This window comes from Leptodactylus fuscus, chromosome 4 (assembly GCF_031893055.1).
Source record: "Leptodactylus fuscus isolate aLepFus1 chromosome 4, aLepFus1.hap2, whole genome shotgun sequence".
NCBI classification, from domain to species: Eukaryota; Metazoa; Chordata; class Amphibia; order Anura; family Leptodactylidae; genus Leptodactylus; species Leptodactylus fuscus.
In genome coordinates, this window is record NC_134268.1 from 1,562,882 (window position 1) to 1,578,994 (window position 16,113).

The 16,113-nt window shown below is 55.1% G+C and overlaps 1 protein-coding gene across 1 annotated transcript in view; it reads left to right on the top strand.

Moving 5' to 3' along the window:
- The first annotated feature begins 255 nt into the window (after window positions 1–255).
- The window catches only part of NAPRT (nicotinate phosphoribosyltransferase), a 34,550-nt gene continuing 18,692 nt past the window's right edge, over window positions 256–16,113 (top strand). Inside the window, 6 exon segments of the mRNA XM_075272038.1 lie at window positions 256–486; window positions 4,612–4,637; window positions 4,639–4,743; window positions 5,176–5,255; window positions 5,585–5,715; window positions 5,805–5,920. Coding sequence (XP_075128139.1) covers window positions 294–486; window positions 4,612–4,637; window positions 4,639–4,743; window positions 5,176–5,255; window positions 5,585–5,715; window positions 5,805–5,920 — 651 coding nt within the window. The 5' untranslated portion in view covers window positions 256–293.

A 16,113-nucleotide genomic window follows, 5' to 3' on the forward strand; every position in this document is an offset into this window, starting at 1 on the left:
TGATATTATACGGTCAGTAAGTCACCTAGGCAGGGCGGAGTGTTAGAGAGATGATCTGCAATCAACCGCAAAACCTCAAAGAAAGTCGGTGAGAGAAAGTTCTGGCCGATACAACCCGACACATTGCAGCTTTGCTCCGCCCACACAGAAGTCTGATCACGTGGTCAGCGCAGGTCTCTCGCACAGCAGGAGGGCCTGGACTACACTTCCCGGCAGGCTGTGGGCGCAGGGGGCGGGACTTCCGGTTCCCCTCTCGCTGTCATTGGCCGCTCGGTGACAGGTTCTCCGCAGGCATGGAGCTGCCGCTACTTACCGATCTCTACCAGTTCACTATGGCTTACGGTTACTGGAGCAGCGGGCGGCACCGGGAGGCGGCGGAGTTCGAGCTCTTCTTCCGGGAGGCGCCATTCAGTGGCGGCTTCACCTTGTTCTGTGGTCTGGAGGAGACGCTGCGATTCCTGCGGGACTTTCGGTTCTCTGCGGCGGGTGAGCGGCCCCGAACCTTGTGATGATCCGATCCTCAGTGCTCTGCCCCGCCCCCTGTGCTCTCCTCAGTGCTCTGCCCCGCCCCTGTACTCTCCTCAGTGCTCTGCCCCGCCCCCTGTGCTCCTCAGTGCTCTGCCCCGCCCCCTGTGCTCCTCAGTGCTCTGCCCCGCCCCCTGTGCTCCTCAGTGCTCTGCCCCGCCCCCTGTGCTCCTCAGTGCTCTGCCCCGCCCCCTGTGCGCTCCTCAGTGCTCTACCCCGCCCCCTGTGCTCTCGTCAGTGCTCTGCCCCGCCCCCGTGCTCTCCTCAGTGCTATGCCCCGCCCCCCGTGCTCTCCTCAGTGCTATGCCCCGCCCCCCGTACTCTCCTCAGTGCTTTGCCCCGCCCCCAGTGTTCTCCTCAGTGCTCTGCCCCGCCCCCCGTGCTCTCCTCAGTGCTCTGCCCCGCCCCCGTGCTCTCCTCAGTGCTCTGCCCCGCCCCCTCCTCTGACCTCTCCCCTCTCTGCCCCCCTCCTCTGACCCCCTTCCTCTGACCTCTCCCTCTCTGCCCCCCTCCTCTGACCTCTCCCCTCTGCGCCCCCTCCTCTGACCTCTCCCCTCTGCCCCCCTCCTCTGACCTCTCTCCTCTGACCTCTCCCCTCTGCGCCCCTCCTCTGACCTCTCCCCTCTCCGCCCCCCTCCTCTGACCTCCCCTCTCCGCCCCCTCCTCTGACCTCCTCCCCTCTCCGCCCCCCTCCTCTGACCTCCCCTCTCCGCCCCCCTCCTCTGACCTCCCCTCTCCGCCCCCCTCCTCTGACCTCCCCTCTTCCCCCATCCTCTGACCTCTCCCCTCTTCCCCCTCCTCTGACCTCTCCCCTCTGCCCCCCTCCTCTGACCTCTCCCCTCTCCCCCCCTCCTCTGACCTCTCCCTCTGCCCCCCTCCTCTGACCTCTCCCTCTCCGCCCCCCCTCCTCTGACCTCCCCTCTTCCCCTCCTCTGACCTCTCCCCTCTGCCCCCCTCCTCTGACCTCTCCCCTCTCCGCCCCCCTCCTCTGACCTCCCCTCTCCGCCCCCCTCCTCTGACCTCCCCTCTCCGCCCCCCTCCTCTGACCTCCCCTCTCCGCCCCCCTCCTCTGACCTCCACTCTCCGCCCCCCTCCTCTGACCTCCCCTCTTCCCCCCTCCTCTGACCTCTCCCCTCTTCCCCCTCCTCTGACCTCTCCCCTCTGCCCCCCTCCTCTGACCTCTCCCCTCTCCGCCCCCCTCCTCTGACCTCCCCTCTTCCCCCTCCTCTGACCTCTCCCCTCTGCCCCCCTCCTCTGACCTCTCCCCTCTCCGCCCCCCCTCCTCTGACCTCTCCCCTCTCTGCGCCCCCTCCTCTGACCTCTCCCCTCCTCTGACCTCTCCCTCCTCTGACCTCTCCCCTCCTCTGACCTCTCCCTCTCTGCGCCCCCTTCCTCTGACCTCTCCCCTCTGCGCCCCCTTCCTCTGACCTCTCCCCTCTCCGCCCCTTCCTCTGACCTCTCCCCTCTGCGCCCCCTCCTCTGACCTCTCCCCTCTCCGCCCCCCTCCTCTGACTTCCCCTCTTCCCCCTCCTCTGACCTCTCCCCTCTCCGCCCCTTCCTCTGACCTCTCCCCTCTCTGCCCCCCTCTTCTGACCTCCCTCTTCGCCCTCCTCTGTCCTCTCCCCTCTCCGCCCCCCTCCTCTGACCTCTCCCCCTCTCTGCCCCCCTCCTCTGACCTCTCCCCTCTCCGCCCCCTCCTCTGACCTCTCCCCTCTCTGCCCCCTCTCTGCCCCCCTCCTCTGACCTCTCCCCTCCTCTGACCTCTCCCCTCCTCTGACCTCTCCCCTCTCCGCCCCCTCCTCTGACCTCTCCCCTCTCTGCCCCCTCCTCTGACCTCTCCCCTCTGCGCCCCCTCCTCTGACCTCTCCCCTCTACGCCCCCTCCTCTGACCTCTCCCCTCTGCGCCCCCTCCTCTGACCTCTCCCCTCTGCCCCCCTCCTCTGACCTCTCCCCTCTGCCCCCCTCGTCTGACCTCTCCCCTCTGCGCCCCTCCTCTGACCTCTCCCCTCTCCGCCCCCCTCCTCTGACCTCCCCTCTCCGCCCCCCTCCTCTGACCTCCCCTCTCCGCCCCCCTCCTCTGACCTCCCTCTCCGCCCCCCTCCTCTGACCTCCCCTCTCCGCCCCCCTCCTCTGACCTCTCCCTCTTCCCCCTCCTCTGACCTCTCCCCTCTTCCCCCTCCTCTGACCTCTCCCCTCTGCCCCCCTCCTCTGACCTCTCCCCTCTCCGCCCCCTCCTCTGACCTCCTCTCCCTCTTCCCCTCCTCTGACCTCTCCCCTCTGCCCCCCTCCTCTGACCTCTCCCCTCTCCGCCCCCCTCCTCTGACCTCTCCCCTCTCTGCGCCCCCTCCTCTGACCTCTCCCCTCCTCTGACCTCTCCCCTCTCTGCGCCCCCTTCCTCTGACCTCTCCCCTCTGCGCCCCTTCCTCTGACCTCTCCCCTCTCCGCCCCTTCCTCTGACCTCTCCCCTCTGCGCCCCCTCCTCTGACCTCTCCCCTCTCCGCCCCCCTCCTCTGACCTCCCCTCTTCCCCCTCCTCTGACCTCTCCCCTCTCCGCCCCTTCCTCTGACCTCTCCCCTCTCTGCCCCCCTCCTCTGACCTCCCCTCTTCCCCCTCCTCTGTCCTCTCCCCTCTCCGCCCCCTCCTCTGACCTCTCCCCTCTCTGCCCCCCTCCTCTGACCTCTCCCCTCTCCGCCCCCTCCTCTGACCTCTCCCCTCTCTGCCCCTCTCTGCCCCCCTCCTCTGACCTCTCCCCTCCTCTGACCTCTCCCCTCTCCGCCCCCTCCTCTGACCTCTCCCCTCTCTGCCCCTCCTCTGACCTCTCCCCTCTGCGCCCCCTCCTCTGACCTCTCCCCTCTGCGCCCCCTCCTCTGACCTCTCCCCTCTGCGCCCCCTCCTCTGACCTCTCCCCTCTGCGCCCCCTCCTCTGACCTCTCCCCTCTGCGCCCCCTCCTCTGACCTCTCCCCTCTGCGCCCCCTCCTCTGACCTCTCCCCTCTGCGCCCCCTCCTCTGACCTCTCCCCTCTGCGCCCCCTCCTCTGACCTCTCCCCTCTCTGCCCCCCTCCTCTGACCTCTCCCCTCCTCTGACCTCTCCCTCCTCTGACCTCTCCCCTCTCCGCCCCCCTCCTCTGACCTCTCCCCTCTCCGCCCCCCTCCTCGACCTCTCCCCTCTCTGCCCCCTCCTCTGACCTCTCCCTTCTGCGCCCCCTCCTCTGACCTCTCCCCTCTGCCCCCCTTCCTCTGACCTCTCCCCTCTGCCCCCTCCTCTGACCTCTCCCTCTGCCCCCTCCTCTGACCTCTCCCCTCTCTGCGCCCCTCCTCTGACCTCTCCCCTCTCTGCGCCCCTCCTCTGACCTCTCCCCTCTGCCCCCCTCCTCTGACCTCTCCCCTCTCTGCGCCCCTCCTCTGACCTCTCCCCTCTGCCCCCCTCCTCTGACCTCTCCCCTCTGCGACCCCTCCTCTGACCTCTCCCCTCTCCTCGACCCCCTCCTCTGGCCTCTCCCCTCTCTGCGCCCCCTCCTCTGACCTCTCCCCTCCTCTGACCTCTCCCCCCTCTGCGCCCCCTCCTCTGACCTCTCCCCTCCTCTGACCTCTCCCCTCCTCTGACCTCTCCCCTCCTCTGACCTCTCCCCTCCTCTGACCTCTCCCCTCCTCTGACCTCTCCCCTCCTCTGACCTCTCCCCTCCCCTCTCTGCCCCCTCCTCTGACCTCTCCCCTCTGCCCCCCTCCTCTGACCTCTCCCCTCCTCTGACCTCTCCCCTCCTCTGACCTCTCCCCTCCTCTGACCTCTCCCCTCCTCTGACCTCTCCCCTCTGCCCCCCTCCTCTGACCTCTCCCCTCCCCTCTCTGCACCCTCCTCTGACCTCTCCCTCTGCCCCCCTCCTCTGACCTCTCCCCTCTGCGACCCCTCCTCTGACCTCTCCCCTCTCCTCGACCCCCTCCTCTGGCCTCTCCCCTCTCTGCGCCCCTCCTCTGACCTCTCCCCTCTCTGCCCTCTCCTCTGACCTCTCCCCTCCTCTGACCTCTCCCCCCTCTGCGCCCCCTCCTCTGACCTCTCCCCTCCTCTGACCTCTCCCCTTTATTGGCAGACCTCCAGTACTTGGCCTCCATCCTGCCCCCCCTCAGTGGACCGCGGCTTCTATGAATACCTGGAGACGGTGGATGCCTCGGAGGTGACTTTGGCCTCTTTCCCGGAGGGGTCCGTTGTGTTTCCAGAGTAGGTATGGCGTCAGATAATCCCCACAGCGGGGGTGGGGGAGGTCTGGGGGGGGGGGATGTCAGGCGCAGGCATGCTGAGATTTGTGGTTCCTCAGAGGTCGGAGTCACATCCAGGTCTCCTGGTTACACCTGACTAGCTTGGGCTCTGGATTATCAGGTAATTCCTCAGTAGTCCTGCACTAGAGGGGGCGCCAGAGAGGCAGCGCCGGTGCTGTGGCAATCACACTGATCTCGGCTGAGCAGTGTCCAGACCCTTTGGTGTCGGTGATGAGATGCTCTGATTGGTCGCAGCGTGCAGTGACCGGCGCTCGGAGGCCGCCAGGGCAGGAGGGATTTTTGTGATTCCTCCAGCCAATCAGAATGCCGTATCTGTAATTGTCAGGTGACTCTCTGTCAGATCTGCGTGGTCTCATGTGTGTGATCTCCTGCAGGAGCCGCTGATGAAGGTGCGGGGCCCCCTACTGGTGGTGCAGCTTCTGGAGACCACCCTGCTCTGCTTGGTGAATTATGCCAGGTACGTATTGCACCCCAAAGGTCAGAGGAGGGCAAGACAGCAGAGACCCCACTGGGAATGAATCTTGGGTAATGAATAGAATGCTAGAACTGCATTAAAGACTGACATCTATCCAGAACAGCAGGAGCGAGCAGATGATCAAGGCCCAGTCACAGATCAGTGTAATGGTCGCCTCTGCTGACTGACTATTCCTCACGTGACTGAGGGGTTTCGTTGCGATGTATCGGTGCGGGGCTGATCTGCCTATACTGATACACTGTAACAAACCCCTCAGCTGACAGCGAGCAGAGGACATGTTAGTAAGATCCACGTATTTCTTCTTCCCTCAGCCTGGTCGCCACCAACGCTGCTCGTTTCCGCCTTTCGGTTGGTCCAGAGAAGAAGCTGCTCGAGATGGGTCTGAGGAGGGCGCAGGGACCTGACGGGGGGCTGTCCGCCTCCAAATATTCCTACATAGGGGGTGAGTGTGGCCGACAACCTGCTGACACGCGCAGAATCCGAGGTCCGCAGGGGTCGCTCTGCTCACTGACTTTCCGTTCTCCTCTTCAGGCTTTGACTGCACCAGTAACGTCCTGGCGGGCAGGCGGTTCGGCATCCCAGTGGCGGGCACCGTGGCTCACTCCTACGTGGCGGCTTTTTCCTCTCTTGATGACGTCCAACATCAGGTAAGGACATAAGAAGTCCCGCCCCCTACAGTACGGAGTGTGAGCGCCCCCCGCAGGAGTCCCTGCACTTACACACCCCGGCCGGCTATCACTGAGGGTATTAATGCTTGTCAGGATTGTTATGTCTCACTGACTGTACTTGGGGGGCGGATTGTCTGCTGAGCGCGCCCTATACAATGGCCGACCAATGGCGACAAGTCCGGAGAGGCCGCAGGTCACGGTGACACGTTCAGGCTGCTCATAGTAACACGAGGACCCCTCACTATAGAGGATAGACCTCCAATACCAGGACCCCTCACTATATAGAGGATAGACCTCCAATACCAGGACCCCTCACTATATAGAGGATAGACCTCCAATACCAGGACCCCTCACTATAGAGGATAGACCTCCAATACCAGGACCCCTCACTATAGAGGATAGACCTCCAATACCAGGACCCCTCACTATATAGAGGATAGACCTCCAATACCAGGACCCCTCACTATATAGAGGATAGACCTCCAATACCAGGACCCCTCACTATAGAGGATAGACCTCCAATACCAGGACCCCTCACTATAGAGGATAGACCTCCAATACCAGGACTCCTCACTATATAGAGGATAGACCTCCAATACCAGGACTCCTCACTATAGAGGATAGACCTCCAATACCAGGACCCCTCACTATAGAGGATAGACCTCCAATACCAGGACCCCTCACTATAGAGGATAGACTTCCAATACCAGGACCCCTCACTATAGAGGATAGACCTCCAATACCAGGACCCCTCACTATAGAGGATAGACCTCCAATACCAGGACTCCTCACTATATAGAGGATAGACCTCCAATACCAGGACTCCTCACTATAGAGGATAGACCTCCAATACCAGGACCCCTCACTATAGAGGATAGACCTCCAATACCAGGACCCCTCACTATAGAGGATAGACCTCCAATACCAGGACTCCTCACTATAGAGGATAGACCTCCAATACCAGGACTCCTCACTATAGAGGATAGACCTCCAATACCAGGACTCCTCACTATATAGAGGATAGACCTCCAATACCAGGACCCCTCACTATAGAGGATAGACCTCCAATACCAGGACCCCTCACTATAGAGGATAGACCTCCAATACCAGGACCCCTCACTATAGAGGATAGACCTCCAATACCAGGACTCCTCACTATAGAGGATAGACCTCCAATACCAGGACCCCTCACTATAGAGGATAGACCTCCAATACCAGGACCCCTCACTATAGAGGATAGACCTCCAATACCAGGACCCCTCACTATAGAGGATAGACCTCCAATACCAGGACCCCTCACTATAGAGGATAGACCTCCAATACCAGGACCCCTCACTATATAGAGGATAGACCTCCAATACCAGGACCCCTCACTATAGAGGATAGACCTCCAATACCAGGACCCCTCACTATAGAGGATAGACCTCCAATACCAGGACCCCTCACTATATAGAGGATAGACCTCCAATACCAGGACCCCTCACTATAGAGGATAGACCTCCAATACCAGGACCCCTCGCTATAGAGGATAGACCTCCAATACCAGGACCCCTCACTATAGAGGATAGACCTCCAATACCAGGACCCCTCACTATAGAGGATAGACCTCCAATACCAGGACCTCCTCACTATAGAGGATAGACCTCCAATACCAGGACTCCTCACTATATAGAGGATAGACCTCCAATACCAGGACTCCTCACTATAGAGGATAGACCTCCAATACCAGGACCCCTCACTATAGAGGATAGACCTCCAATACCAGGACCCCTCACTATAGAGGATAGACCTCCAATACCAGGACTCCTCACTATAGAGGATAGACCTCCAATACCAGGACCCCTCACTATAGAGGATAGACCTCCAATACCAGGACCCCTCACTATAGAGGATAGACTTCCAATACCAGGACTCCTCACTATATAGAGGATGGACCTCCAATACCAGGACTCCTCACTATAGAGGATAGACCTCCAATACCAGGACCCCTCACTATAGAGGATAGACCTCCAATACCAGGACTCCTCACTATATAGAGGATAGACCTCCAATACCAGGACCCCTCACTATAGAGGATAGACCTCCAATACCAGGACTCCTCACTATATAGAGGATAGACCTCCAATACCAGGACCCCTCACTATAGAGGATAGACCTCCAATACCAGGACCCCTCACTATAGAGGATAGACCTCCAATACCAGGACCCCTCACTATAGAGGATAGACCTCCAATACCAGGACCCCTCACTATAGAGGATAGACCTCCAATACCAGGACCCCTCACTATAGAGGATAGACCTCCAATACCAGGACTCCTCACTATAGAGGATAGACCTCCAATACCAGGACCCCTCACTATAGAGGATAGACCTCCAATACCAGGACCCCTCACTATAGAGGATAGACCTCCAATACCAGGACCCCTCACTATAGAGGATAGACCTCCAATACCAGGACCCCTCACTATAGAGGATAGACCTCCAATACCAGGACCCCTCACTATAGAGGATAGACCTCCAATACCAGGACCCCTCACTATAGAGGATAGACCTCCAATACCAGGACCCCTCACTATAGAGGATAGACCTCCAATACCAGGACCCCTCACTATAGAGGATAGACTTCCAATACCAGGACTCCTCACTATATAGAGGATAGACCTCCAATACCAGGACCCCTCACTATAGAGGATAGACCTCCAATACCAGGACCCCTCACTATAGAGGATAGACCTCCAATACCAGGACTCCTCACTATAGAGGATAGACCTCCAATACCAGGACCCCTCACTATAGAGGATAGACCTCCAATACCAGGACCCCTCACTATAGAGGATAGACTTCCAATACCAGGACTCCTCACTATATAGAGGATGACCTCCAATACCAGGACTCCTCACTATAGAGGATAGACCTCCAATACCAGGACCCCTCACTATAGAGGATAGACCTCCAATACCAGGACTCCTCACTATATAGAGGATAGACCTCCAATACCAGGACCCCTCACTATAGAGGATAGACCTCCAATACCAGGACTCCTCACTATATAGAGGATAGACCTCCAATACCAGGACCCCTCACTATAGAGGATAGACCTCCAATACCAGGACCCCTCACTATAGAGGATAGACCTCCAATACCAGGACCCCTCACTATAGAGGATAGACCTCCAATACCAGGACCCCTCACTATAGAGGATAGACCTCCAATACCAGGACCCCTCACTATAGAGGATAGACCTCCAATACCAGGACTCCTCACTATAGAGGATAGACCTCCAATACCAGGACCCCTCACTATAGAGGATAGAACTCCAATACCAGGACTCCTCACTATAGAGGATAGACCTCCAATACCAGGACCCCCCACTATAGAGGATAGACCTCCAATACCAGGACTCCTCACTATAGAGGATAGACCTCCAATACCAGGACTCCTCACTATAGAGGATAGACCTCCAATACCAGGACTCCTCACTATAGAGGATAGACCTCCAATACCAGGACCCCTCACTATAGAGGATAGACCTCCAATACCAGGACCCCTCACTATATAGAGGATAGACCTCCAATACCAGGACCCCTCACTATAGAGGATAGACCTCCAATACCAGGACCCCCTCACTATAGAGGATAGACCTCCAATACCAGGACTCCTCACTATAGAGGATAGACCTCCAATACCAGGACTCCTCACTATAGAGGATAGACCTCCAATACCAGGACCCCTCACTATAGAGGATAGACCTCCAATACCAGGACCCCTCACTATAGAGGATAGACCTCCAATACCAGGACTCCTCACTATAGAGGATAGACCTCCAATACCAGGACCCCTCACTATATAGAGGATAGACCTCCAATACCAGGACCCCTCACTATAGAGGATAGACCTCCAATACCAGGACTCCTCACTATAGAGGATAGACCTCCAATACCAGGACCCCTCACTATAGAGGATAGACCTCCAATACCAGGACCCCTCACTATAGAGGATAGACCTCCAATACCAGGACCCCTCACTATAGAGGATAGACCTCCAATACCAGGACCCCTCACTATATAGAGGATAGACCTCCAATACCAGGACTCCTCACTATATAGAGGATAGACCTCCAATACCAGGACTCCTCACTATAGAGGATAGACCTCCAATACCAGGACCCCTCACTATAGAGGATAGACCTCCAATACCAGGACCCCTCACTATATAGAGGATAGACCTCCAATACCAGGACCCCTCACTATATAGAGGATAGACCTCCAATACCAGGACTCCTCACTATAGAGGATAGACCTCCAATACCAGGACCCCTCACTATAGAGGATAGACCTCCAATACCAGGACCCCTCACTATATAGAGGATAGACCTCCAATACCAGGACCCCTCACTATAGAGGATAGACCTCCAATACCAGGACCCCTCACTATAGAGGATAGACCTCCAATACCAGGACCCCTCACTATAGAGGATAGACCTCCAATACCAGGACCCCTCACTATAGAGGATAGACCTCCAATACCAGGACCCCTCACTATATAGAGGATAGACCTCCAATACCAGGACCCCTCACTATATAGAGGATAGACCTCCATTCCAGGACCCCTCACTATATAGAGGATAGACCTCCAATACCAGGACTCCTCACTATAGAGGATAGACCTCCAATACCAGGACCCCTCACTATAGAGGATAGACCTTCCAATACCAGGACTCCTCACTATATAGAGGATAGACCTCCAATACCAGGACTCCTCACTATAGAGGATAGACCTCCAATACCAGGACCCCTCACTATAGAGGATAGACCTCCAATACCAGGACCCCTCACTATAGAGGATAGACCTCCAATACCAGGACCCCTCACTATAGAGGATAGACCTCCAATACCAGGACTCCTCACTATAGAGGATAGACCTCCAATACCAGGACTCCTCACTATAGAGGATAGACCTCCAATACCAGGACTCCTCACTATAGAGGATAGACCTCCAATACCAGGACTCCTCACTATAGAGGATAGACCTCCAATACCAGGACCCCTCACTATAGAGGATAGACCTCCAATACCAGGACCCCTCACTATAGAGGATAGACCTCCAATACCAGGACCCCTCACTATATAGAGGATAGACCTCCAATACCAGGACCCCTCACTATATAGAGGATAGACCTCCAATACCAGGACTCCTCACTATAGAGGATAGACCTCCAATACCAGGACCCCTCACTATAGAGGATAGACCTCCAATACCAGGACCCCTCACTATAGAGGATAGACCTCCAATACCAGGACCCCTCACTATAGAGGATAGACCTCCAATACCAGGACCCCTCACTATAGAGGATAGACCTCCAATACCAGGACCCCTCACTATAGAGGATAGACCTCCAATACCAGGACTCCTCACTATAGAGGATAGACCTCCAATACCAGGACCCCTCACTATAGAGGATAGACCTCCAATACCAGGACCCCTCACTATAGAGAGATAGACCTCCAATACCAGGACCCCTCACTATAGAGGATAGACCTCCAATACCAGGACCCCTCACTATAGAGGATAGACCTCCAATACCAGGACTCCTCACTATAGAGGATAGACCTCCAATACCAGGACCCCTCACTATAGAGGATAGACCTCCAATACCAGGACCCCTCACTATAGAGGATAGACCTCCAATACCAGGACTCCTCACTATAGAGGATAGACCTCCAATACCAGGACCCCTCACTATAGAGGATAGACCTCCAATACCAGGACTCCTCACTATAGAGGATAGACCTCCAATACCAGGACCCCTCACTATAGAGGATAGACCTCCAATACCAGGACTCCTCACTATAGAGGATAGACCTCCAATACCAGGACCCCTCACTATAGAGGATAGACCTCCAATACCAGGACCCCTCACTATATAGAGGATAGACCTCCAATACCAGGACCCCTCACTATAGAGGATAGACCTCCAATACCAGGACCCCTCACTATAGAGGATAGACCTCCAATACCAGGACCCCTCACTATAGAGGATAGACCTCCAATACCAGGACTCCTCACTATAGAGGATAGACCTCCAATACCAGGACCCCTCACTATAGAGGATAGACCTCCAATACCAGGACTCCTCACTATAGAGGATAGACCTCCAATACCAGGACCCCTCACTATATAGAGGATAGACCTCCAATACCAGGACCCCTCACTATAGAGGATAGACCTCCAATACCAGGACCCCTCACTATAGAGGATAGACCTCCAATACCAGGACCCCTCACTATAGAGGATAGACCTCCAATACCAGGACCCCTCACTATAGAGGATAGACCTCCAATACCAGGACCCCTCACTATAGAGGATAGACCTCCAATACCAGGACTCCTCACTATAGAGGATAGACCTCCAATACCAGGACTCCTCACTACATAGAGGATAGACCTCCAATACCAGGACTCCTCACTATAGAGGATAGACCTCCAATACCAGGACTCCTCACTATATAGAGGATAGACCTCCAATACCAGGACCCCTCACTATAGAGGATAGACCTCCAATACCAGGACCCCTCACTATAGAGGATAGACCTCCAATACCAGGACCCCTCACTATATAGAGGATAGACCTCCAATACCAGGACTCCTCACTATAGAGGATAGACCTCCAATACCAGGACCCCCTCACTATAGAGGATAGACCTCCAATACCAGGACCCCTCACTATAGAGGATAGACCTCCAATACCAGGACCCCTCACTATAGAGGATAGACCTCCAATACCAGGACCCCCTCACTATAGAGGATAGACCTCCAATACCAGGACTCCTCACTATAGAGGATAGACCTCCAATACCAGGACTCCTCACTATAGAGGATAGACCTCCAATACCAGGACTCCTCACTATAGAGGATAGACCTCCAATACCAGGACTCCTCACTATAGAGGATAGACCTCCAATACCAGGACTCCTCACTATAGAGGATAGACCTCCAATACCAGGACCCCTCACTATAGAGGATAGACCTCCAATACCAGGACTCCTCACTATAGAGGATAGACCTCCAATACCAGGACCCCTCACTATAGAGGATAGACCTCCAATACCAGGACTCCTCACTATAGAGGATAGACCTCCAATACCAGGACCCCTCACTATAGAGGATAGACCTCCAATACCAGGACCCCTCACTATATAGAGGATAGACCTCCAATACCAGGACCCCTCACTATAGAGGATAGACCTCCAATACCAGGACTCCTCACTATAGAGGATAGACCTCCAATACCAGGACCCCTCACTATAGAGGATAGACCTCCAATACCAGGACTCCTCACTATAGAGGATAGACCTCCAATACCAGGACCCCTCACTATAGAGGATAGACCTCCAATACCAGGACCCCTCACTATAGAGGATAGACCTCCAATACCAGGACTCCTCACTATAGAGGACAGACCTTCAATACCAGGACCCCTCACTATATAGAGGATAGACCTCCAATACCAGGACTCCTCACTATAGAGGATAGACCTCCAATACCAGGACCCCTCACTATAGAGGATAGACCTCCAATACCAGGACCCCTCACTATAGAGGATAGACCTCCAATACCAGGACCCCTCACTATAGAGGATAGACCTCCAATACCAGGACACATCACTATAACCTCCAATACCAGGACACATCACTATATAGAGGATAGACCTCCAATACCAGGACCCCTCACTATATAGAGGATAGACCTCCAATACCAGGACTCCCTCACCATAGAGGATAGACCTCCAATACCAGGACTCCTCACTATAGAGGATAGACCTCCAATACCAGGACCCCTCACTATAGAGGATAGACCTCCAATACCAGGACCCCTCACTATAGAGGATAGACCTCCAATACCAGGACCCCTCACTATAGAGGATAGACCTCCAATACCAGGACCCCTCACTATAGAGGATAGACCTCCAATACCAGGACCCCTCACTATAGAGGATAGACCTCCAATACCAGGACCCCTCACTATAGAGGATAGACCTCCAATACCAGGACTCCTCACTATAGAGGATAGACCTCCAATACCAGGACTCCTCACTATATAGAGGATAGACCTCCAATACCAGGACCCCTCACTATATAGAGGATAGACCTCCAATACCAGGACCCCTCACTATAGAGGATAGACCTCCAATACCAGGACCCCTCACTATATAGAGGATAGACCTCCATTCCAGGACCCCTCACTATAGAGGATAGACCTCCAATACCAGGACTCCCTCACTATATAGAGGATAGACCTCCAATACCAGGACCCCTCACTATAGAGGATAGACCTCCAATACCAGGACCCCCTCACTATATAGAGGATAGACCTCCAATACCAGGACCCCTCACTATATAGAGGATAGACCTCCATTCCAGGACTCCCTCACTATAGAGGATAGACCTCCAATACCAGGACCCCTCACTATAGAGGATAGACCTCCAATACCAGGACCCCTCACTATAGAGGATAGACCTCCAATACCAGGACCCCTCACTATATAGAGGATAGACCTCCAATACCAGGACCCCTCACTATAGAGGATAGACCTCCAATACCAGGACCCCTCACTATAGAGGATAGACCTCCAATACCAGGACTCCCTCACTATAGAGGATAGACCCTCCAATACCAGGACTCCTCACTATAGAGGATAGACCTCCAATACCAGGACCCCTCACTATAGAGGATAGACCTCCAATACCAGGACTCCTCACTATAGAGGATAGACCTCCCAATACCAGGACCTCCTCACTATAGAGGATAGACCTCCAATACCAGGACCCCTCACTATATAGAGGATAGACCTCCAATACCAGGACCCTCACTATATAGAGGATAGACCTCCATACCAGGACTCCCTCACTATAGAGGATAGACCTCCAATACCAGGACCCCTCACTATATAGAGGATAGACCTCCAATACCAGGACCCTCACTATATAGAGGATAGACCTCCAATACCAGGACTCCCTCACTATAGAGGATAGACCTCCAATACCAGGACCCCTCACTATATAGAGGATAGACCTCCAATACCAGGACCCCTCACTATATAGAGGATAGACCTCCAATACCAGGACCCCTCACTATAGAGGATAGACCTCCAATACCAGGACCCCTCACTATAGAGGATAGACCTCCAATACCAGGACCCCTCACTATAGAGGATAGACCTCCAATACCAGGACCCCTCACTATAGAGGATAGACCTCCAATACCAGGACCCCTCACTATAGAGGATAGACCTCCAATACCAGGACCCCTCACTATAGAGGATAGACCTCCAATACCAGGACCCCTCACTATAGAGGATAGACCTCCAATACCAGGACCCCTCACTATAGAGGATAGACCTCCAATACCAGGACCCCTCACTATAGAGGATAGACCCTCCAATACCAGGACCTCCTCACTATAGAGGATAGACCTCCAATACCAGGACCCCTCACTATAGAGGATAGACCTCCAATACCAGGACCCCTCACTATATAGAGGATAGACCTCCAATACCAGGACCTCCTCACTATAGAGGATAGACCTCCAATACCAGGACCCCTCACTATAGAGGATAGACCTCCAATACCAGGACTCCTCACTATAGAGGATAGACCTCCAATACCAGGACCCCTCACTATAGAGGATAGACCTCCAATACCAGGACCCCTCACTATAGAGGATAGACCTCCAATACCAGGACTCCTCACTATATAGAGGATAGACCTCCAATACCAGGGACTCCCTCACTATAGAGGATAGACCTCCAATACCAGGACCCCTCACTATAGAGGATAGACCTCCAATACCAGGACCCCTCACTATAGAGGATAGACCTCCAATACCAGGACCCCTCACTATAGAGGATAGACCTCCAATACCAGGACTCCCTCACTATAGAGGATAGACCTCCAATACCAGGACCTCCTCACTATAGAGGATAGACCTCCAATACCAGGACTCCTCACTATAGAGGATAGACCTCCAATACCCAGGACTCCCTCACTATAGAGGATAGACCTCCAATACCAGGACCCCTTCACTATATAGAGGATAGACCTCCAATACCAGGACCCTCACTATATAGAGGATAGACCTCCAATACCAGGACTCCTCACTATAGAGGATAGACCA